Here is a 24,411-nt window from a genome sequence, read left to right as displayed (position 1 = left end):
ACGTTTAAGATTTGTATTTGTCCTTGACAAATAATATTAATTAAAGAAGCTGTGAATTAGATTTTGGGTGAGGGAGCACTTCCAGCAGTTAGTAATTTGTTTTTTTTTTTGGCTGCGTTGGGTCTTCATTGCTACGCTCGGGCTTTCTCTAGTAGAGGCGAGCGGGCTTTCTCTAGTTGAGGCAAGCAGAGGCTACTCTTCGTTGTGGTGCACAGGCTTCTCATTGTGGTGGCTTCTCTTGTTGTGGAGCATGGGCCCTACAGCGCGCGGGCTTCAGTAGTTCTGGTGCAGGGGCTCAGTAGTTGTGGCTCACGTGCTCAGTAGTTTTGGAGCACAGGCTTATTTGCTCCGCGGCATGTGGGATCTTCCTGGACCAGGGCTCGAACCCGTGTCCCCTGCACTGGCATGCAGATTCTTAACCACTGTGCCACCAGGGAAGTCCAGTTAGTACTTTTGAAAAGGTCTTTTTCCCTTTTTTTCCCCCCAGGTTCTACTGATTGATTCCCCAGGCTCAGTCTCAGGTGACTGTGGGCTGTGCTTACATTTCTGATTTTGTAGAGATTTACAAGACAAAGACAGTCGCTTTCAATTCCACAAAGAACTGGGCTACTGCCTAAATGATATCAAAAGGCTGATCTGCTCATCCAACTATATTTTCTTTAATTTGCTTCTTTATATCAGGGAGAAGATTTCCAATTAAAATGGAAATCAAAAGATTTCTATGTTTTAGAACTTCAGAGATCAATGCATCATGCCTTCAAAAAGTCTGCACAAGGTATTCAGTCAAGGCCCTCTTTATGAGTGCTCAAGTCAACCCCAGACCAATTCACCCGAGGGGCAAAAAGCCTCCACCATTGCTCCTATCAGGCCCCAGTATCAGCCCCCAGTTTTCATCTCACATTGTGTGGGCCCAGGCAACCCTACTGACTCTCATTAGCATGTCTAATTAACATTGCCCAAAGGGTGTATTTATGTGCCCTGTTTTACAATACCAAGCAGTGGAAACATTCCCCAGGGAGAGGCAATGTCTACCCCGACAATACAATCAGGCAAAAGAGACATAACCACCTTACATAAAGCCCATTCAAACACTGCAATTTTCTTACAAGCTTTCACCTCAATTTCATCAACTCTTATACCTTTGACCATAGCCTCCATTAGGACCCCATCAATAAGTCTCAGTCTTACAATACTGGGTCGGAGAAGTGTTCCTGGCCATAACATCCATTACCATAAAGCATTCCAGCAACGTTGTTTAACCTCTTCATATAACACCCACTCAAACATTCCGACTTTTATAATCTTATCAACTCTTGCACTTTTTACTTTTCTCAATCTTGTTGTAGCCCAAGTCAGGGTTCCACTGATGGGTTTTGGTACCACAGATTGTGAGGTTCTGGCATCAAGGAGTTCCAGAAACTTCTCTCCATCCCTCTGCCATCTCCCCACTCTTGTGTAAAAGGCTTTGGGTCTGCAGTGAGGGGTTGAGCTAAGGGACCCAGGCCCTTTTGTCAATCTTGAACTCAATTAATTGACCTAATTCTTGCCCCAAGTGATTGTTGGTTAGGTTTCACATTGTAATTTTTGCCTTCCAGTTTAAAAAATTTCTCTAAACTGAAGTAAGTAGAGAGGACTTGTTTGGGGCCCTTTAATGTTTTGGGGATCAAAGAACGTCCCTTTGGCCCACCTAATCTTAGATAGTGCTGTATTAGAAACCTTCATTTTAATCCCATCAATGTCCATTTTACTTATCCCATTTCTTAATAGCCATCTGAAGATTTCCATCCTGCTGGGACAAGTCCTGTGTCTTCTCTTTCTGATTCCTCTTCATTCTGCAACTTTCAATATTTGCTTTATTTACCTTCTTAATAACCCTTTAACACTTTCTACCTTTTGGGGAAGAGTACCTTGACTTTCCCCTTGGTTTCTTCCCATTCTCTTGTTAATTAACTGATGCTTTTATTAGCATCTGTAAGACCCATGAGGGGAAGCTGAGACACCAAATTTGATAAGCTTTCCCAAATCTTTTTGTTTTGTTTTGTTTTTTAATTAAGGGAGTTCTTAGGGTTAGCCATTATATTTTTTTGTTTCCACCTTTTAATTTGGTCTTTCCACAGGTGCCAATAAAACAGCTGTTTACAATGAGAGTTCTCTAAAAAATTTACCAGTTTAGAAATTTTTCCAATTCAAAGGATCCATCATCTGCTATTGACGAATAGTGTCTTAATAGCAACACAAACCAATAAGTCTTTTTATGCCTTAACCGTGGATGAAAGAGGCATCCCACAAGCATGTAAAGGACACAGCCCTAACGAGATCCAGAAATTTCACTCCCCAAAATAGTCTAAGAAAGTGGAGACAAAGGTTGAACAACAAATGCCCCTTACGGACTGGACCCTTTATGACAAACTCCCCTGAGAGCTGGCATGGCCACACAAAGAGACGCCAGTCAGAAGCCTGGGTTGTTACCTGGGCTTCTGACCAGTTGGCTACAGCTGCTTGGAATCCCAGTCTATCTGACTGCAAAATGCATACCAGTATGTGTACCCTTCTGATGGCAGAGACCAGAGAGAGTTTTCTCACTGGTCAGCAAACCAAGCTCTTCAGGACGTATAGTAAGATGGAAGGAAAAAACTCATCCAGTTTTTTTTTTTTTTTTCTTATGAGACTAGCAAACTCACCAGTGTGCGGGGCCAGCCTGGACAACAAGCTTAATGGACCTATGCCTGCGTCCTACCCTATGGAATTTCCTTCTTATGACAAACAACACAATAGAGAGATAAAGAAAAACAATAACCATCTTTGGGAGGAAAAGGATCAACAAATCAAGCGTACTCTGCCAGTTTTCAAAACAAGAGTCTCTGGGTCCAAGGAACTAGGCTCCATAAATATTCCTCCTGTTAATCTAACTTTAGAAAAGCAGTAAAGGGCTCTTACCACTCGCTTCCAATAGACGCTGCAAGCAGAGATGGGGAGACTGACTGACGGGCAAGAACTCTTACCGTCTGTGGCTTCTGTCAGTTGTCCCAGGATCTCTTAGCCGCAGCAGCTTCAGGGAGAGTAGTATCCAGCCAGTAAAGGGAAATCCTGCTGATTGTGCCAACTGTCGGGGAGAAAGGAATTTTCCTCCATCTTTCTAGGTTCCTCTGGCTGGTATAAGAATTAAATTGACATGAGTTAGATAAACAGGAGAAAATAAAACAGGAGTTTAATAACATGTATACACGGGAGAGGCCCAGGAGAACCGAAAAATTCACCCAAATGGCCGAAGCCCTCATCTTAAATACCATCCTCAGCTAAAGACAAAAGAGGATGTTGGGGGATACTGGTTTGGGACTTCAAAGGGGAGGAAGGCAATGCACATGGAGATGGAAAAGCAAATGTTTGGCAAATAAATGTTTGCTGGGTCATGTAGAGACAACAGGACACAGGGTGGACTTTGATCTCTAGGCCATGCTGAGTTTCCCCCACTACACCTAGCCCGTATTCTCTGCAGATACCTCTGCTTATAGCTCTATTCTGGGAACAGGCCCTTTAACTAAATTCTTTATGCAGCTAAGGGGGAGCTAAAAAGAAAAACTTCCTGAGTCTTCCGTTTCTTAAAAATCATCATCCTCTATACACCTGAAACTAACACAACATTGTAAATCAAATATACTCCAATAAAAATTTTTAAAGATCATCCTAAATTAATCCTCATGCCAAGGAGACAGATTTCTTTTTTTTTTTAATAGATTTATTTATTTATTTATTTTTGGCTGCCTAGGCTCTTCGTTGCTGCGCGCGGGCTTTCTCTAGTTGCAGTGAGCGGGGGCTACTCTTTGTTGCGGTGCGCGGGCTTCTCATTGTGGTGGCTTCTCTTTGTTACTGAGCACGGGGTCTAGGTATGTGGGCTTCAGTAGTTGTGGTTCATGGGCTCTAGAGCACAGGCTCAGTAGTTGCGGCGCACGGTCTTAGTTGCTCCGTGGCATGTGGGATCTTCCCGGACCAGGGCTCAAACCCGTGTCCCCTGCACTGGCAGGCGGATTCTTAACCACTGCGCCACCAGGGAAGCCCCAAGGAGACAGATTTTGGGGTCACAAATTTTGCTCCCCAACAGGTTCATCACCCTGCCTCTAAGCAGCAGAACTCAAAGAATGGTCCCAAGACCAGTGGCAGTAGTACCTGGGAACTTGTTAGAAACACAAATTCTAGGGCCCCAGCCTAGACTGACTTAATCGAAACTCAGCAAGGGAATAGGGGAGCAAACTGAGTTTTAATAAGCTCTCCAAGTGATTCTGATTCAAGTTAAAGTTTGAGAACCATTGCCCTAAACCATCTGGGTTAGGCGCTGTTAGTGACCAGAAGAGAAGAACATTCAAGCTATAACCCTAGGAAGCCATTCCAGAACTCTCCCTTATGGCTAACCTGAATCCCTCACGCTGCATGGAAGCCCACCATCAGAGCGGTTAGGTAACAGCTCTATCATGCTGTGTTGCATCACTTCTTCTTGTGCTTAAAGATCACTCCTAGGTCAGTCAGAAGCCAAAAGTGGGTTTGTACTGAGTATAAGAATTAGAAGCCAACAGGCAAAATGAAAAAATGCTGATTGTGCTGTGATGAGATGATAGTATTTTTGTCCTCCGTCACCCTTCACTACCACCTTCTGAGAATGTCTATAGTATTGTTATGTCATCTTTTCAATTAAAAAAGTGAAAGGTATGCTGTATTCAAGCATGGCTAGATCATGGGATACGTAGTGGAGATCAGGGAGATGAGGCTGAGAGGGTCCCCAAGACCAGGAAAAGGGATTAGACTTGAGCCCATATTCAGGAGCCTGTTCTGGGAGGCCCCCTGTGATGTCCCACTGCAAACTTTGATCTCTATAGGCACCAGATAGCACAGAAGAATACACCTTTAGGGCCAAGGCACCATTTGCTTGTGGACCTTGTCGTGGGTTTTTTCTCTTCTCACTTCCATCATACCTGTCTGACTATGGCTAGGCCTGACACCTTGCTGACCAGCCCTGGTGTCAAGAACCAAAGATGGAGTCAGCAGGGCTTCTGTGCCTCCTAATTCACTCTCCTTGGGAGATCCACTACCTGCCTACTGCCCCCTCTTGACTGCCCCTCCTGGAAGAAGAATAGCAAATTTGCTGTGACTACCCAGCCCAGGGCCAGCCTGGGTGACTTTGAAAAGGCTTTCTCTAATCCTCAAAGAGACTCACTTTCTGGGTGAGGCCAGCGAAGCTTGGAGATAAGAGCTGCCATCTCCTTACTGATTCCAGAGCCCTTGATCTTTCTTGTCTTTGTTGAGCTGAAGGAGCAGACAAACTTCTCTGCTTTCAGGCCCCAGCAGCTCCCAACCCTAACTGGATGGGCCCCTTTCCATCTCTCTCAGCCCCAAACCACAGATTTTCATCTGAAACTCTCCCCACTGCCAACTGGGATCACCTTTTCTCTTTGGGGAACTTCACCTGCTGCTAAAATCGCATCAGTGATGCAGTTGGCCAAGCGTTTGAGATTTGTTCAATTATACAGAGAACCTACATTCTGGGTGGCAGATAAACAAGGAAATCTGGGGACTTCCAAAGAGATTCTCCAGAGGCTCCCTTCCACTGAGATCCAAGACCCCATGATAAAGGGGACTAGTAAATAACAGACGTGCCGACAGCAAGCAAGCTCGGCACGCCTGAGGGGTAGGGTTTGTCTGGGTGTCGCAGCCGAAAAGCTAACCCAGGGTGGAGACCTGAGACATAAGATGTTGAACATCTTTTCATATCCTTACTTGCCATCTGTACGTCTTCTTTGGTGAGGTGTCTGTTCAGGTCTTTTGCCCATTTTTAAACTGGACTGTTTAAACTGGACTGTTTATTTTATTATTAGTGAGTTTTAAGAGTTCTTTGTATATTTTGGGTAACAGTCTTATCAGAAACGACTTTTGTAAATGTTTTCTTCAAGTCTATGCCTTCTCATTCTCTTGGCTTTGTCTTCTGCAGAGCAGAAGTTTTACATTTCCTTCTTTCAGTTTTATTGAGATATAATTGAGATACAGCATTGTATAAGTTTAAGGTGTAAAGCACAGAGATTTGACTCACAAACATCATGGAATGACGACCACAAGTTTCGTGAGCATCCATCAACTCAAATCATCTCCTATTGATACAAAATTAAAGAAACAGAAAACAAGTTTTCCTCGTGATGAGAACTCTTAGGATTTACGGTCTTAACAACCTTCACTTATACAGCAGTGTTCATTATACTTATCATGTTGTACATTGCATCCCTAGTACTTATTTATCTTATAGCTGGGACTTTGTGCCTTTTGACCACTTTTATCCAATTCCCCCTCCACACACCCTTTTTCTCTGGTAACTACAAATCTCATCTCTTTTTCTGTCAGTTTGTTTGTTTGGTTTGCTTTTTTTTTTTTGCGGTACGTGGGCCTCTCACTGTTGTGGCCTCTCCCGTTGCGGAGCACAGGCTCCGGACACGCAGGCTCAGCGGCCATGGCTCACGGGCCTAGCCGCTCCGCGGCATGTGGGATCCTCCCGGACCGGGGCACAAACCCGCGTCCCCTGCATCGGCAGGCGGACTCTCAACCACTGCGCCACCAGGGAAGCCCCTGTTTGTTTGTTTTTGAAGTGTAATTGACCTACAACACTATGTTAGTTCCTGGTATACAACATAGAGATTCTGTATTTCTATACATTTCAAAATGATCACCACTGTAAGTCTGGCTAATATCTGTCCCCATACAAAGATATTAGGTAATTATTGACTATATTCCTCAAACTGTACATTTCCTACCCATGACTCATTTATTTTGTAACTGGGAGTTTGTATTTCTTAATCTCCCTCAGCTATTTCTTTCCTCCCCAACCCCCTGGCAATCACCTATTTGATCTCTGTATCTATGGCTCTGTTTCTGTTCAGTTATGTGTGTTCATTTGTTTTGTTTTTTAGATTCCCCAAATAAGTGAAATCATACAGTACTTGTCCTTCTCTGTCTGACTATTTCACTTAGTGTAATCCCCTTTAAGTCCATCTGTGTTGGTGCAAATGGAAAGATTCCATTCTTCTTTATGGCTGAGTAATATTCCCTTATATATATATACCACATCATCTTTATCCATTCATCTACTGATGGGCATTTAGGTTGCTTCCGTATCTTGATTAGTGAAAATAATGCTGCAGTGAACATGGGGGGGGGTGCATATACCTTTTCTAATTAGTGTTTTAATTTTCTTTGGCTAAATACCCAGGAGTGGAATTGCTGGATTGTATGGTAGTTCTATTTTTAAGTTTTTGAGGAATCTCCATACTGTTTTCATAGTGGCTGCACCAATTTACATTCCCACCAATAGTGTACAGGGTTCCCTTTTCTCCACATCCTCACCAACACTTGTTGTCTGTTGTCTTTTGATAATAGCCACTCTGACAGGTGTGAGGTGATATCTCATTGTGGTTTTGATTTTCATTTCCCTGATGATTAGTGATGTTGAGCATCTTTTCATGTGCCTGTTAGCCATCTGTATATCTTCTTTTGAAAAACAAAATGTCTGTTCAGGTCCTCTGCCCATTTTTTTTTTTTTTGTGGTATGCGGGCCTCTCACTGTTGTGGTCTCTCCCGTTGTGGAGCACAGGCTCCAGACGCGCAGGCTCAGCGGCCATGGCTCACAGGCCCAGCTGCTCCGCGGCATGTGGGATCTTCCCAGACCAGGGCATGAACCCGTATCCCCTTCATGGGCAGGTGAATTCTCAACCACTGCGCCACCAGGGAAGCCCGGTATGCCATTTTTAATCAAATTTATGGGCACAGAGTTGTTCATGGCATTCTTTTATTATTCTTTTAATTTCCATGGCATCTGTAGTGATGTGCCCTCCTTTATTTTTAGTAACTTGTGTCTTCTCTCTTTTTTTCTTAGTTAGTCTGGCTGGAGGCTTATCAATTTTGTTGATCTTTTCAAAGAACCAGCTTTTGGTTTCGTTAATTTTCTCTATTGATTTCCTGTTTTCAATTTCATTGATTTCTGCTTTAATTGTTATTATTTATTTCCTTCTTTGGATTTAATTTTCTCTTCATTTCTTAGTTTCCTAAGGTGAATACTTAGATTACAGATTTTAATACACACATTCGATATAATAAATTTCCTTGCTTTCACTGCATCCCACAAATTTTGATAAATTGTATTTTCATCGACTTCAAAATATTTTAAAATTTCTCTTCAGATTTCTTCTTTGACTCATGTGTTATTTAGAAGAGTGCTGTTTAATCTCCAAGTATTTGGGGATTTTTCCAGCTATCTTTCTGTTACTGATTTCTAGTTTGATTCCATTGTGATCTGACAGCAGACATGTTATGATTTCTAGTCTTTAAAATTTGTTAAGGTGGTATTTATGGTCCGGAATGTAGTCTATCTTGGTGAATGTTCCATGTGAGCTTGAGAAGGATGCGTAGGCTATTGTTGTTGGATGAAGCAGGGCATAAGATGTCCATTATATACAGTGGATTGATGGTGTTGCTGAGTTCAACTATGCCCTTACGGATTTTCTGCCTGCTGGATTTGTCCATTTCTGATAGAGCTGTGTTAAAGTCTCCAGTTATAATAGTGGATTCATCTATTCTTCCTTGCAGTTCTATCAGTTTTTGCCTGACACTTTAGGAGTATGCACATTAAGAATTGTTATGTCCTCTTGGAGTATTTACCCCTTTATCATTATGTAATGCCCCTTTTAACCCTGGTAACTTTCCTGAACTGTTCTGAAGTCTGCTCTGTCTGAAATTTATATAGCTACTCCTACTTTCTTTTGACTAGTGTTAACATGGTATATCTTTCTCCAAACCTTTACTGTTAATCTATACATTTCTTTATATTTAAAGTGGGTTTCTTGAGACAACCATATTTGGGTCTTGTTTTTTGATCCACTATGACAATCTCTGTCTTTTAATTGGAATATTTAGACCATTGACATTTAAGGTGATCATTGATATGGTTGGATTACTATCTACCATACTTTTGCTATTATCTATTTGTTGCCCTTTTTCTTTTTCCTATTTTGTCTTTCACAGTTTTTTGACTTTCACGGTTTTAATTGAACACTTTATATGATGCTATTTTCTCTCCTTTCTTAGCATATCAATGATACTTCTTTTAAAAAAAAATTTTTTTTAGTGGTTGCCCTAGAGTTTGCAATATATGTTTACAATGAATCCAGGTCCACTTTCAAATAAGCACTTCACAGGTAGCTCAAGCATGTTATAATAACAAAATATTCCTAATTCTTCCCTGTCATCCCTTGTATCATTGCTGTCATTCATTTCATGTATATATATATAATATATATATATATTATATATATATGCTCATATATACACATAAGCACATATTATTGAACACATTGTTGCCATTATTATTTTGAACAAACTGTTATCCATTAGATCAATTAAGAATAAGAGAAATAAAAATTTTAATTTTACCTTCATTTATTCATTCTCCAATGCTCTTCCTTTCTTGTGTAGATCGAGTTTCTGACCAATATAATTTTCCTTCTCTCTTAGAATTTCTCTTTTCTTGTTGTTTTAAATATTTATTTATTTATTTGGTTGCACCAGGTCTTAGTTGCAGCAGGCGGGCTCCTTAGTTGTGGCATTCAAACTCTTAGCTGCGGCACTCAAACTCTTAGTTGCGGCATGCATGTGGGATCTAGTTCCCTGACCAGGGATCGAACCCAGGCCCCCTGCATTGGGAGCACAGAGTCTTATCCACTGCACCACCAAGGAAGTCCCTAGAATTTCTTTTAACATTTCCTACAAGACAGGTCTACTAGCAACAAATTCCCCCAATTTTTGTTTGTCTGAGAAATTTTTTATTTCTCCTTCACTTATAAAGGAAAAGTTTCCAAGATACAAAATTCTAGATTGGTGATTTTTCTCTATCAACACTTTAAATATTTCATCCACTTTCTTCTTGCTTGTATGGTTCCTGAGGAGAAGTTGGATATAATTCTTATCTTTGCTCCTCTATTGGTAAAGAGTTTTTTTCCTCCAGCTTCTTTCCAGATATTTTTTTTATTGTTGATTTTCTGAAATTTGAACATATGTCTAGGTGTAGTTTTTTTGGCATTTATCCTGCTTAGTATTCTCTGAGTTTCCTGGATCTATTGTTTGGTGTCTGACATCAATTTGGGAGAAAATTCTCAGTCATTATTTCTTCAAATATTTCTTTTCTCTTTCTCCTTCTGGATTCCTATTACAAATAGGTTACAGCTCTGTAGTTATCCCACAATTCTTGGGATATTCTTTTCTGTTCCTTTCAGTCTTTTTTCTCTTATCTTTTTAGTCTAGGGAGTTCCCATTGTCATATCGTCAAGGTCAGAGATTATTTTCTCAGCTGTATCTAATCTACTAATGGGCCCATCAAAGGCATTCTTCATTCTGTTACAAGTGTATTTTATCTCTAGCATTTCTTTTTGATTCTTTATTAGAATTTCTATTTCTCTGCTTACATTATCCATCTGTTATTGCATGTTATCTACTTTTGGGTATTTCTTTCCCCTAGGTAAGTTAGGCTCTGTTAAAACCCTAGCAGGCTAGGCTCTGGTATAATAGTTCCTTCCGAGGGCAGGCCTTGTTCAGAAGAACAGGTGCTCTGGTGTATTTCAAAAATGGCTCACTTTCCCCTCCCCTACCTAAAGCATGAGGGGATTTTTCTCTAATATTCAGTGTGGACCTGGTAGAGCCTGTGAAGGTAAAGCTCACAGAAGGTGGGAGCCTCCTATGACTAGGTCCCTCTGGAGCTTCTAACTCAGACTTGTCCACACGAAGCTTCCAGCAACTTGTCAATTACAGTTCAAGTTTTCTTACCCAGGCACTGGTACCCTCAGATATTTCTGCTTATCTCCACGGCTGTTTTTGACTTTGACAATGAAAAGGGAGAGGGCCTTTCTCAGGTATGGGTCAAAATTCCTGAAACTTGTGATGAAGTCAAGGGAGGAAGGGTGGGGCCTGGAAGGACCCAGACACAGGAAAGGTTGGTCCTGATGGGAAGGGCAGCTGCAGGGTCGGGCAGGGAAGCCTGGGGCAGAGGTAAGTGAAAGGAGAGCTGAAGCCTCCTGCATCTTCCAAACGTTTGCCAGATTGTTCTCTTCCTTTCCACCCCACAGGAGGTACAGATAAAAGCAGAGATGACCCCTCTTCAGAGCACTGATCTAAAGTGGGCTGCCTGTCACTCTCTCCCATCTACCTGTAGCTCTTCTCACTGTTTAGCACCATCTGGTATATTTCTTTGTTAGGGCTCATTGTCCATCTCCCAACACTAGAGCAGGCACTCCGTGGAGCAGGGCCCTTGCTGCTCCAGCCTCAGTACACAGAGCAATGTCTGGCCCACAGCAAACGTTTGTTGAATGACTGAGAGGCCAGAGGTTAAGAACCAGGTCCCCTTCTTACCCTGGCGCCCTCTAGACTCCACTCATGGAGGAGATGATTTTCTGGCTGGACAGGCTCCAAGCCAGGTCCCTCCCCTGGGCAGCCTTGCCTGATTGGCTGGCCGTCTGAGCACTCACCAGCGATGATGACCGCAAAGTCAGTCTCCACGTCACAGGCAATGACGTCCCCATTTCGTATGTGCCTCTTCACGGCCTCCTTGACTTTGCCCATCCCAAGCTCATTGCCTCCGTCACCGACCGCTGGAGGGAAGGGAACTGAGTCAGGGCACAGGATCAGGCAAAATGTGGCGTGGTTATGGGGCAGAGCAGCCCCTTCACATGTGCCTCAGGGTGGGGAAAGGGGTTGGCTCTGGATACATTTTCACACTACCAGGAGATGCTGGACTTCTTCAGGTATTCTAGAAACTTCTCCAGTTAAAAATGAGTCCAGGTTTGGAACTCAGCAGAGTGTGGCCGTGTCCACCGTTGGGTCACTTTCTCCAGTCACAGATGGGGCGCCAGGTCCACGAGAGATGGTGGCATCCAGGACTTCCTCTCCTTGCCAGTAGCTCCGGCTCAGGGAGGGGCCATAAGGCCCTGAGTCTCATTACTGTGACCGGACAGCATTCCATTGGCAGAAGGGAACGGGTATAGGTTTGTTAAAGTCAATTCTGTAATTTAAAGCCTTCTGTTTCAAGTATGTGAAAGGTATGTGTGTCATTTTAGTTAATTTTAATCTACACCAGATAGGCGCCTGGTTAATTTGTGAAGCAGCATAATGAGGAATTCACACCCCAGGGGTGGCCTGTTAGCATTTGAAAGAGACCACAGAATAAAGGCCAATCTGCTAGGCACCAGAAGGTTTGTTAATTATTGTAGCATAATAAATGCTAGCATAAATATGTTAGAATAAGTAAATGTCAGAAATTTTCTTTTTTTTAAAATTTAATTTTATTTATTTATTTTTGGTTATGTTGGGTCTTCGTTGCTGGGCGTGGGCTTTCTCTAGTTGCAGCGAGCAGGGGCTACTCTCCATTGCGGTGTGTGGGCTTCTCATCGCGGTGGCTTCTCTTGTGGAGCACGGGCTCTAGGCACGCGGACTTCAGTAGTTGTGGCAAGTGGGCTCAGTAGTTGTGGCTCGCGGGCTCTAGAGCACAGACTCAGTAGTTGTGGCACACGGGGTTAGTTGCTCCGCAGCATGTGGGATCTTCCCGGACCAGGGCTCGAACCCGTGTCCCCTGCATTGGCAGGCGAATTCTTAACCACTGCGCCACCAAGGAAGCCCTGTCAGATATTATTTCATTGGTGAAATAAACGGTGTTCAAGAGAGGTGAACTGGCTAGGAGTAATTACCAGGTAACTCCACCCTTGTAGGAACAAGATGCAAAAAACTCTAACAAGCCCTGCAGCCTGTGCCCTTTGAGGTGGTGCCCTAGGAACACCATTTGGTCCTGCGTCCAAGTGTTTCTGGAGGATTCTGTAGACTAGAGGTCAGCTGAATCTGCCTCTGGAAGGTAGTTGCAGCTGCCTCAAGATAACCATTCACCAAGGGGATTATCCCAGTGCCCCAAGGACAGAAGGCTGGGCCCCTCAAGCCTACAGAATTGTTGTATGACTGTTTTTGTGTCTATTTCTACAAATATGTGGAAGAATTCCACCAGAGGCAAGCATTCATTGCGTGATGGTGGAGAGGGGCCTGGAGCTGACTCACCTTGGACATCAGAGACCTGGTCTCGGCCAAAAGAATGCGATGATTGTGGATGACCAGACGCCCTAGGTCCTCACCCTGAGGATTTTTCTCAGAACAGTTTTCTAGATCCATGACAGTCCATTGAATGAAAGAAAATAACAACACCTAGCACTGATATCTTGTCTATTTCTGTCTCTGCCCTTTAACATTTTATGAAGTTCATCTTGTTCGCTCCTCAGGTGTGTCCCGTCTGTGGACTTGACCTCACTTTACAGAGTCTCTGAGAGGGGCAGGACCCGGGTAGTCTTGATTCTCAATTGAGTGTGATTCCCTGACAAGGCAGCTGCCTGTGGAACTGAGGAACAGGGGTGATGATGGAGCAAAGGAGGGAAAGGAGGGTTTGGGGGGCAACTCTGTTGAGCAGGGGGCTGGTCAGCCACAGGAGGGGCTCAGGCTCCTGAGGCCAAGGGTCCAGGGGTCCACAAAGGGGGCAACTTGAAAGCACAGCCAGCTCCACCTGCTTCCTCTGGGATCTTGGGTGCATCGTTGGGGGAAGAGCACAGATCGGGGGTCCATTCAGCGGGGGAAGAGTGTTTGCTCTACAGTTTCTTTGGACCCTGCTGGCCCGTGCAGACACAGAAAGCCCTTCCGCTCTATCCTGGGAGGCCTCCCCAGCCCAGAGAGGCAGGAAGCATGAAGCCAGCCGCACTGGGAGCACCACACCCAAGGCCTCTTCTGGGAAAGACCAGGGCGATTTGCGGAAATTTTCTACTCAGCCAGGAAGGCTTTCATTGTCTCATCAAAACCCCAAAAGTCAAAGGCAACTAATGGGCCTGGGAAACATTCTGAAGTGTTTGAATGGACAGAAAAAGTAAATATGGAACACGACAAACGTGCCTTCATTTCTCCACGCTCTGGTTCCCACCCCAGGGGAGGACTGCTGGCATCCCAGTCACATCAAGCCTTTCAGAAATTCATAAAGGCAACATGGTCCCACGAAAAGCATAGTCGGTAGGGCCCTGGGAGTCTGGACTCTACTCCTAATTACCTCCCTAGGCCTCACCTTTGGAAACTATACCTTCCTTACCTGCAGGTTTTAAGAGAGGCTTAAACAATACAATGATTGTGAAACCTCTTTGAATACCATAAATTTCTCTACAAACATGAATGATCCCATTATTAGCAATCAAAATATCACACTGATCATACATTCAAGATACATTTAAAAATGAATAAACTTCATAAGATGATACAGAATACATATGGTACATTCACCCTGTATGACCAAAATAATATATCATGGCTTGAGCTTATTATTGTCATTATTTTATTATTAGATTTGATGTTTTAGAGTTGGACAAATAGAATATGCTCAGTTAAGCGTCATTTCCCTTTCCTGCTCGTGGGAACACTGGATTTCTAAATGTCAGCATCGTTATTGTCTATACCAACCAGAATAAACAAAGACCAACTCTGAAGTGGAAAACAATGGTCCCATATAACTCCTTTTTGTCATGTGTTCAACAGTCAATAAAAAAGGTTTTTAGTGTTGACATGTTCTTGTCGCATTCTCAGCGCCCCTTGCTTACCAGTTGTTGAAATTCCAGAACTCTTCTGCACTGCAAGGAAAAGACCATCGATGGGGTCCACCAAGTGCTTGATGTTCCTCTTCCTTGCGTTGTAGTAATCGCCATCGGCAGCCCCTCCCGTGCGCTCGATTGCCACCAGATGGTCAAACCTGCCGGGGTGAGGGCACAGGGTCCTTATGGAGAGCCAGGTGCCTGGCTGGCTCATGCCTTCCTGTGTTTGTGCGAAGGACCCTTCCGTCTTCGTTTCCTTCTTTCCTACAGAACTTGGTTCAAAATCCACTGTGTGCCAGAGCCTGTGCTGGGCGTTGGTCTCTCAGATCATTTTAAGAAACAGTATCAGGGCTTCCCTGGTGGCGCAGTGGTTGAGGGTCCGCCTGCCAACGCAGGGGACACAGGCTCGTGCCCCGGTCTGGGAGGATCCCACATGCCGCGGAGCGGCTGGGCCCGTGAGCCATGAACGCTGAGCCTGCGCGTCCAGAGCCTGTGCTCCGCAGTGGGAGAGGCCACAGCAGTGAGAGGCCCGCGTACCGCAAAACAATAAAATAAAATAAAATAAAAAAGCACACTTTCTAATTATAATAATAATACAGATTATTGTAGAATATGTGGAACACACACACAAATCCCATAATAAAATAAAATTGATTTGGTTTCCATTAACTAAACCCCCTCAGAGCCGTTTGAGGTAGAATCTTTGCATATTCGCTGGCCCAGGACGAAATCTTATCCAGAGGCTAACAGAGGGCCTGGGACGGGGATGGTGGACCCAGTGCTCAGGTCCCGCTGGTTCTGCAGGAGCTCCTGAACTGCTCTGTGGCCCAGCAGCAGTATCAAGGGGCGGTTGGGGGAGCTTTGGTTACCCCCATAAGCTCCATCATCAGCCCCTCACCCCCTCACATAAAGCCAACCCAAATAAGCACCTTGTCTATGTTAAAACCATACGGCCTCGAGACAGCTGCTCCCCACCCCAGCCTCCCCATGTTGTCACCGCAAGCCCTTTGGGAGCTGTCGCGGCCCCCCCAGTGGGTCGATGGGCGAGCTGAGGGCAAGGAGCCAGATCACTGTCCGAGCTCCTGAAGCGCCCCTCCCGGGGCTCTCCCAACCCCCCTTCTCCAGTTCCACCCCCCGCCTAGGGGGAAAGACAAGAGGAGGGCAGTCGTCCATCAAGGGATACTCGTGAGGCACAGTCTACGTGTGACGTGACACCCCAGGGAATGGGGGGCAGTCACGACAAGTCGAAAGACCCAGCCCCTCTGTGTGCTGTGAGGGGCAGGCTGTTGGCCCCGCAAGGGGGTTGAATAGAACCAAACAACAATTCCTGGCTGGGTCCGGGCAAGCCACGGGACCTCTCTGAGCTTTGGCTTCCCCCTCTGCAGAATGGGGTTAATCAGGCCCTCTCCCAGGATTGCTGTGGACGCAATGGTGTGATGTTTGCCAGGCACCAAGCTGGGGGCCTGGCACAAAGCAGGCGCTGTGTAAAGGCTGGCTCTTTATTTCTTTGAAGTTGGATTGAGGATACAGGATACTAGTAAGACGGGGCAGCAGGGAGCCACACAGGGTGGGGAACATATCCCCAAGGGGGGCACACAGAGAGAAGGAAGCCCAGGCAAGGAAGGTCGGGGCGAGAGGAGACACTGTACCTAAGCTATAAAGAACCAGTTTATCAATTTATCTTCAAGACAGGGAATCAATGACTGAGCTTTCTTCTTTAAACATTTCCCAGGCTTCACTTATAAAAAAAGAACTGAAATCATTGTCATTAAAAGGCCAAATTGCTTCTACTTTCTTCATCCACATGTAACGAAAGTTCTGCAAAATCTAATACAGCGAATTCCAAATTCCAAGCCACTGTGTGGGCACGACCCAGTTCTGAGCTGAGGTCCAGCATGGAGCCGGCAGTCAGGTGAACAGGAGGGCAGAGCGACTTCTGGGAAAGTGGGCAGCAAAAAACACCCAGCAGGGCGTGGCCAGATGGAAGAGACTGCCGGCCTGTGAAGCAGTGGGCACAGTTGGCTGTCCCTTCTCCTTGGTGACAACACGGTTCTTGGTTTTCCTCCTTCCTCAGTGCTGATCCTTCTTGGACGAAGGATCCTGCTCTTCCCCTTGACCTCTGGGCGTGGAGCGTCCCAGGGCGCAATCTGGGTCCTTCTCTCTGTCTCCACTTATTCCCTCCATGATGTCATCCAGTGTCTTGACTTTGAGGCCATCAACATGCCAACTGTTCTCCAGTTCCTCTTTCCAGCCCAGACGGCTCTCCTGAACTCGACTCGTGGATCTGATTGCCTGCTGTCTTCCCCACTTGCATGTCTAATAGGTACCCACACTTTCAGTTACCCAGGCTCAAACTTGCACTCTTATAAACTTTTTCAAATTGTAATTGTGGTAAAACACACCTAATGTAAAATTTACCATCTTATCCATCTTTAAGAGTACCGTTCTCTTGCATTAAGCGCATTCACGTCATTGTGCAAATATCCCCACCATCCATCCCCAGAACTACGGGCCTCTCACTGCTGTGGCCTCTCCCGTTGCGGAGCACAGGCTCCGGACGCGCAGGCTCAGCGGCTATGGCTCACGGGCCCAGCCGCTCCGCGGCATGTGGGATCTTCCCGGATCGGGGCACGAACCCGCATCCCCTGCATCGGTAGGCGGACTGTCATCCACTGGGCCACCAGGGAAGCCCCATCCCCAGAACTTTTACATCTTCCCAAACTGAAACCCTGTACCCATTAAACACTTACTCCCCCTTCCCCCGACCCCAGTCCCCAGCAACCACCATTCTACCCTTTGTCCCTAAGATTTTAATTACTCTGCCCACCTCATACAAGTAGAGTCATACAGGTTTGTCTTTTTGTGACGGGCTTATTTCACTCAGCATAATGTCCTCAGGGTTCATCTGTGTTGTAGCATGTGTCAGAATGTCCTTCCTTTTCAAGGCTGAGTAACATTCCACTGTATGTACAGACCACACTGTGTTTATCCAGTCATTCGTTAATGGACGCCTGGGTTGTTCCCACCTTTTGCCTATTGTAAACAGTGCTGCTGGGTGTGCAAACGGGTGTGGAAATATCTGTTTGAGTCCCTGCTTTCAGTTCTTTTGGGTACACGCCCAGAAGTGGAATTCCTGCATCATATGGTATTTTCTATTTTTAATTTTTTGAGGAACTGCCATACTGTTTTCCACAGCGGCCGCCCCACTTTACACCCTCACCAACAGGGTGCAAGGTCAGGCCTGCTCCACCATGGTCTTCCCTGAACCAGTCCACGCCAATTCCATCCTCTCAGTCTCCTGCCCCGAACATGAGAGCAGTCACGACTCTACCTTCGAGACATAGATCTGGCTGCTTCTCACAACCTCCATCTCTACCATTCATCCCTCTGGGGTCCCCTGAAACCAGAGTCTGAGATAAAGACTTGGGTGCACGTGGTTTATTTGGGAGATGATCCCAGGAGGGAACAGGGACAGTGAGGACGGGAAGGAGAAGCCAACAGGAGGGTTTGTGCATTTTCAAGGCAATGGGGTCTCCGTTCCTCCGGGACCTGCGTGACTCCAAAAGACAGGAGGCAAGGCAGCAGCTCCCACTCTCCACGGGTTGAGGGGCCCTGGAGGCATTAGTCCCCATACTTCCAGGCTGGGTGGTTTTGCAGGGGTTTTTGGAGAATTCCCCACAGAGCACTGGCCTGGGCCGTCTGTGTGACTCAGAGCTTCCACCCCAGCTGTGGCTGAAATCACTGGGGGACAGAAGGACTCGCCATAGGGCAGCAGCCTCGTCTCCCACCTGCCGTAACCTGGCCCATCTCCTGTCCCTACGCTTGTGCCTGTGGCTACCCGGGGGATCCGTTTGTTTTCTTTTTTAGCGGTATGCGGGCTTCTCACTGTTGTGGCCTCTCCCGTTGCGGAGCACAGGCTCCGGACGCGCAGGCTCAGAGGCCATGGCTCACGGGCCCAGCCGCTCCGCAGCATGTGAGATCTTCCCGGACCGGGGCACGAACCCGTGTCCCCTGCTTTGGCAGGCGGACTCTCAACCACTGCGCCACCAGGGAAGCCCCCGGGGTATCCTTTAAAACCTAACCGTGACCTCTGTCCTCCATCCAGCTCCTCTTCTCTTTACCCACTCCAGGCCGGTCAGCTGGCTGCTGCCCTGTCTTAAGCCTGCCGGGCCCCCACTCCACCTCATGGCCATTGTCACAGCCAGGGACACTCTTCCCGCAGCCAGTCCAGGCCTCACTCTCGCACCCGCTTCAAGCCTTGCTCACATGGCACCCTGTCCAGGAGGTCTTCCCTGACCCTCTTGTTTAAGAGAGCAGCCCACCCCTGCGCGCCCCCCTCACGCCTGGCCCGTCAGTCCCCGTTCCCTGGGTCCCGGGCCACTCTATTCCATAGCGTATCTCCTTCTAACACACTACACATGCACTGTATAATTTTCCTATGCTGTTTACCGTCTCCATTACTCCATGAGGGCAGGATGGCTATCAGTCTGGTTCACCGATGGATCCCAAAAGCCTTAAATAGCGCCTGGCACATATTAGGTACTCAATACACACTCATCGTGTGAAATGGATTCTGTATGTCCAGACACAGCCTTTTCACAACTTCTAACGTAGCAGGCGCTTTAGGATATGCCTTCCTGAGGTGGAAGCCCTTTTGAGAGGCTAAGAAGACAAAAGTACTTCTCTGAAGAATGCATTTTGAGGGACACAGAGAGACAGGCAGTCGGAAGCGCGGTAGGCTCCCGGCTGATGCCTGAGTGACACCCACAGAACGACGAGAGATGAGTAGCAGCTGTTCACCCTGCACCCTAGGCCGGTTCTGACACACTGACAGCAGCGTCACAGCCTCGCACGGTCAGCACTCTCGGCCCTGATGCCCATCTGGGTGTTCTGGGAACCTGGGAAGCGTGGGGCATCCTGCCCATTTGGGCTTTGTGGGACACGGCTGTCTCAGTCTCTCCACCACCCTATTCTCGACCATTCTACCCTCAACTCAGGGGTCCAGGCCTGTCCCGGGTGTCTCAGTGTCCTCTGCAGGTCACCCCTGCCTCTCACGGGGGGAAGCATGTGCACAGGTGGGATCATGGGGCCTGGTGGACCCGGCTTCAAATTCCAGCTCATCATCCCCACCTGGTTAGATCACCTCGCCCTCTCAGAGCCTCAGTCTCTTCATCTATAAAATGGGGATAAGGCTGTTGCTATCAAAGAGTTGTTCTGAGTGTTAAGGAAAACGCCCCGTGTCAGGTGCATAGCACTGTGCCTGGGCACCCGGAGGAAGTCCCACAAACGCTGACTCCCTCCACCCTCCGCCCACGAAGCCTCATCTGGCTAAAGGGACTCCCCTCCTCTCACTGCTCACCTCGCTGTACAGCCTCATCAACAAGCTTCTTGTACAAATTCAAGGCTCTCTGGTCGACGACCATGGAGACCCCCTTCTCCCAGGCCTGCAGGAAGGCAGCCAGAGCCGCGGCTCCCGGCGGGCCGTCCGTCTCTTCCGGAGGCTCGTGGTTGAGATGCGTGGGGAAGCCGGTGGTGCGGAGCACGGAGCGGGTGTGGGACGGAGACAGGAAGGCCCGCAGCAGCTTGCCTGGACGGAGCAGGTGTCCGAGACCTCGGCTGCCTAAAATTAGGCAAAAACAAAATTAAATCACAAAATCACATAACTGTGTTCCAAGTAGCATCTTATGGGGACAGTAGCTTGTTTTTTTGTTCGTTTGCTTGTTTTTGTTTCAGAAGTGGATTTGAAGGTGTGGCAGACCCCTCCTGGGCCAGTCGAGAAGGATCACTGGGTAAGGGGCCCACCAGCCTCTCTTTCAGTTAAGTGTAGCCTCGAGACCAGGTCCTCTCCATGTGACAATCGAAGAGCAGTGGAAAGAGAGTGGGAGTGGTGATGTGGCCTCCCCCTGGCCTGGTCGTACACCCACAGGCTCTACTCCAAGCTCTTCCCTTCCTGGGAGCTGGGCTGTTGACAGCCAGCGCCCCCTGGGGGTCTCACGATGGGATGCGGAGCTGCTGGGTCCCTGAGTGACCGCGAGGGAGCAGATCCCCTTCCTGCAGAGCTAGAACACTCAGCCTGGAGGACCCGCCCTGGACTGCTGTGTGAGAGAGGCACACATTTCTGCTGTATGTATTTGAGCAAAGCCTCTTGGGGGTCATTTGTTAGAGCAGTTTAGCAAGCTCTAACCAATACAGGGAATACAGAAGGAGGAAGGGAAACAGGGCTGTCTTAGCTGGGGATTCCCCCAAAGCAGACCTAAGACAAGGGCTTGGGGGCAGGTATTTCAGTGGAGAGGGAGCCCAGGAAGGAAGTCAGAAGAGGGAGGAGGTGAAAAGCCACGAAAGGATGTGTGAGTGAGCAGGTTAACTCCAAAGGCAACGGCGGCTCAATCCTGCTTGAGATCCTCTAAGAAACCAAGCAGTAGCCCCTGGGGACTGTCCTGCCAGAGGACAGGGAGACTGAGCCGTACGCACCAGCTCTGCCCCCTACTGCGTGAAGGCTGCCCGTCGGGCGTTGACTCCCCGGCACTTCTGGGCTGCACCTGCTCTCCTGGAGAAACAGAGAGACCCGAGGCCCAGGTGGAAAGCTGATGTGCTGGGAACTGCCCACTGCAGCTGCAGTGAACCCGGGGGGTGGGGGGGTGGGGGGTTGGGCTGGGCACCAGCTGCATCTTACAGATGCCACCGTGGCTGCCAAGCCAGTCCCAGAAGGCTGCACAGCCTCCGGACTCCCATCACATACCATTGTGCCTTCGTCCATGCTCAGGCCACCTCGGGGCATATCTGTGCCGTGCAACGGGGGGATGTGACTTAGAACTCCCACCCCAGCTGCGGCTGAAATGAGAGGGGGGGCCTAAGGGATGTGGGGGGCGTCAACTTGCATTCGAGGTACCTGGACAACGTGGAGGGACACAGGGTGTGGATTCTGGTTATGGAGGAACAGCTCCAGATTCAGCATCTGGAAACGTACATTCAAGTCCAGGCACTGGCACGTCACAGCTATGTGACCTTGGCCTTGTCCCTTGATTGCTCTGAACATCAGTTTTCCTACATGGAGCTGGGGGTGGTCCAGGTGGAGGAAGGCTGTGAGGCAAGGGCCCCTCACGTACTGCCCGTGGGAGTAGAAACGGGAACATTTGTCGGGAGGGTGATTTGTACCTTAGATTTGTACACTCCACTGGAGCCAGCAATTCACTTCTAGGAATTTATCCTACTAAAGTGATCATGGGTATGTACACAAATGTAGTCATAAGGATGTTCAGTGCCGCATTGTTTGTGGTGTCAAATAATGGGCTATTAATAAAATGGTAGAACATTCATAAGATAGAATTCTATGCAAACACTATAAAGGATGTTGTGGTGATATTTACTGACATAGAAGGGTGTTCACAATACATTTAAAAGGGAAAGAAGCAAGTCCTAAAATGGTATCGCAGTATGATTCCTATGCATATATATGCATTCAGTCTCACAGGTTCAAGACTGAAGAAAAAGACTTTAAGGGCAAACATAAAACTGTTAATAATGGTTAATTGTGATGGGAACCTGGTAATTTTTATTGCCTCTTTCATGTTTTCTGATGTTTGTACAATAAACATGAATTGCTGTTGATAAGTGGGGAGAAGAATAACAACATCTTAAAAGAAAAAAATTGGAATGTAACCTATTTAATAGGATGTGGTGAGCCCCGATAGAGAGAAGAGGGGAGAGAGACCTTTGTCAGCTTGAAAGCTGTCCATCCATCTATGATGATGTTATTATTAGCACAAACATTAACATTATAAACCTGCATTTCTTCATCTTCTCCAGGCACCTCAAACGCCAGCCATGTGAGGTCCTCTCAAAAATGACTGAGTGACTCTATTATTATGCTCTGTGACTGGTGTTCACTATATGGCCATCAGTCTTATACCTGCTTATTTAATACAGTGGGAATCAGAAGCCTCTGTTGTTCTTGAGGGTTAAAGACCTTCCTTGATAAACAATATCGGCACCTCTGGACAGTCTTAAATCTGCCTATCCCCCGAGCTTCATGCTTCAAGCCTTGACACACAGTTCATCCAAGCACTGAGGGTATTGCTGTGGACGACCTCCCAGATCATTTTGATTAAGCAACGGGAGCACCGTGTCTGCAGTAAATTTACTTCCCAGTTACTTTTTTATCTGAGCTAATGGCAGAGCTAACAATACATCTTCCCTCATGACGCTTGTACTGAGCAGGAGAGCCGTCAGCCTGAGTAAGAATGTTTGTGAGACAGAAAGTATTGCAGAATTTTTAAAAATATTCACCACGGAGACCAGCTATGTCAGAAACTCTGTGTATACACAGCCACGACTCTATGTATGTGTGTGTCCTGAAACGTGCATCTGTAATGAACAGATATCCCAAACTTACTATGTGTTTTCATGAAAAGGAAACTGTTTTCTGCAGCATGAATGAATGAATGAGTGAATGAACGAACAGACAAGCACCTTTCAGCAAACCTCCTCCTAACTGGAACCAGCAGACCCCTACTGGACCCCAGCAGCCCTGTCTCATGTCTAGAAAGTCAGCGGCTCTCAAACCACAGAAGGGCTATCCTCTGAGACGCCAAATACAATAAACATGTCGGCTGCAAACTGTTGTGAGGTTGTCTCTGCAGGGTCCTGCCCCACCAAGGATCCGCCAAGGAGGAGCAATCCAACACCCCCTCCTATCTCCGCTGCCCAGTGCACAAAATCTAGTCTACGCCCAACCCCAGGCAATGGCACAAAAGAAGACGATTTGGGACATTATTACGGAATGACGGATGACATTGGTTAAACAGTGGCAGTTGACTACCTAGGAACCATTCCTCTCCCTTTTTCTTCCCTACTCAACCCCAATTTAGTTCTGGATGGGAACGTGCCCACCTCCCAAACTCCCTCATACGTTTAGTGTTGAAAATTTGGGGGAAAAAAATGAAGAAAAAAAATCATCCAAAATCACGCTATCCAGAGATCATCACCGTTAGTATTTTGGTGCATTTACTTTTTTCCGGATTCATACACAGTATTAGCATTAAAAAAAAAATCATACTGTAGACACAGTTGGCATGCTGCTTTTCCCCCTGAACGTTCATCAGTGATGAACTTCTCCAGGTCCTTGAGGTGTGACTGCTTGTTTCTTACCGGGGTCGATGGCAATTATCATCTCCAGTTCTCTGACCCTCTGAGCGACTGAAGCTGACGCCATGCTGCAGTGCAAAGGATCCTGGGAAATGTGATGGACCTCTGGCATTCCCTCAGGGGTGAGACATCTGGCCGGAGCCGCTGTACCCTTCAGGTCAGTCATAACTGTGCAAGCCGGTGCGCTGGTGAAAGCCAGTGGCATCTCTAAGGCACACAACAGGAGGGTCTGAGCCCAGCCCACTTCATCAAACCCCGTCCATGCCCGTCTAGCCCACCGTTAACGGGAAAGATGGCGCCCATGCCTTGGCTTAGCCGGCGGCGCTCCTTACCCATTTGTTGGCACCAGGCCAGGACGAGCTGGCTTACGACTAAATCAAGTTCCACATTAAGGGGGGCCCCTGATTTTTAGGAAGGTGAAGATGGGTTGAGTGTGGGCAAAGAAGTGAGGTACCCACAGCTACAGTTGGGGCTCTAGGAGTTTCCATCAATGCAATCCCGTGGATATCAGAAAGTACTTACTAAACACTTGCAACGCATCAAGCCATTTTGCTTTACTTTGCAGCAGTTGTTAGATCTGCTAACAAATAGT

General features: G+C 46.9%; 1 protein-coding gene across 1 annotated transcript in view; it reads right to left on the bottom strand.

Annotated features, from left to right (window-relative positions):
* The window catches only part of DGLUCY (D-glutamate cyclase), a 48,121-nt gene that overhangs the window by 10,669 nt on the left and 13,041 nt on the right, over positions 1 to 24,411 (bottom strand). Inside the window, 6 exon segments of the mRNA XM_049705863.1 lie at positions 11,544 to 11,666; positions 14,685 to 14,963; positions 15,627 to 15,813; positions 16,510 to 16,673; positions 20,035 to 20,295; positions 23,823 to 24,026. Coding sequence (XP_049561820.1) covers positions 11,544 to 11,666; positions 14,685 to 14,963; positions 15,627 to 15,813; positions 16,510 to 16,673; positions 20,035 to 20,295; positions 23,823 to 24,026 — 1,218 coding nt within the window.

The sequence above is a fragment of the Orcinus orca genome, chromosome 2 (assembly GCF_937001465.1).
Source record: "Orcinus orca chromosome 2, mOrcOrc1.1, whole genome shotgun sequence".
In the NCBI taxonomy this organism is placed as follows: Eukaryota; Metazoa; Chordata; class Mammalia; order Artiodactyla; family Delphinidae; genus Orcinus; species Orcinus orca.
The sequence above is the reverse complement of the archived record's forward strand: the minus strand, read 5'-3'. Positions and strand labels throughout refer to the sequence as shown.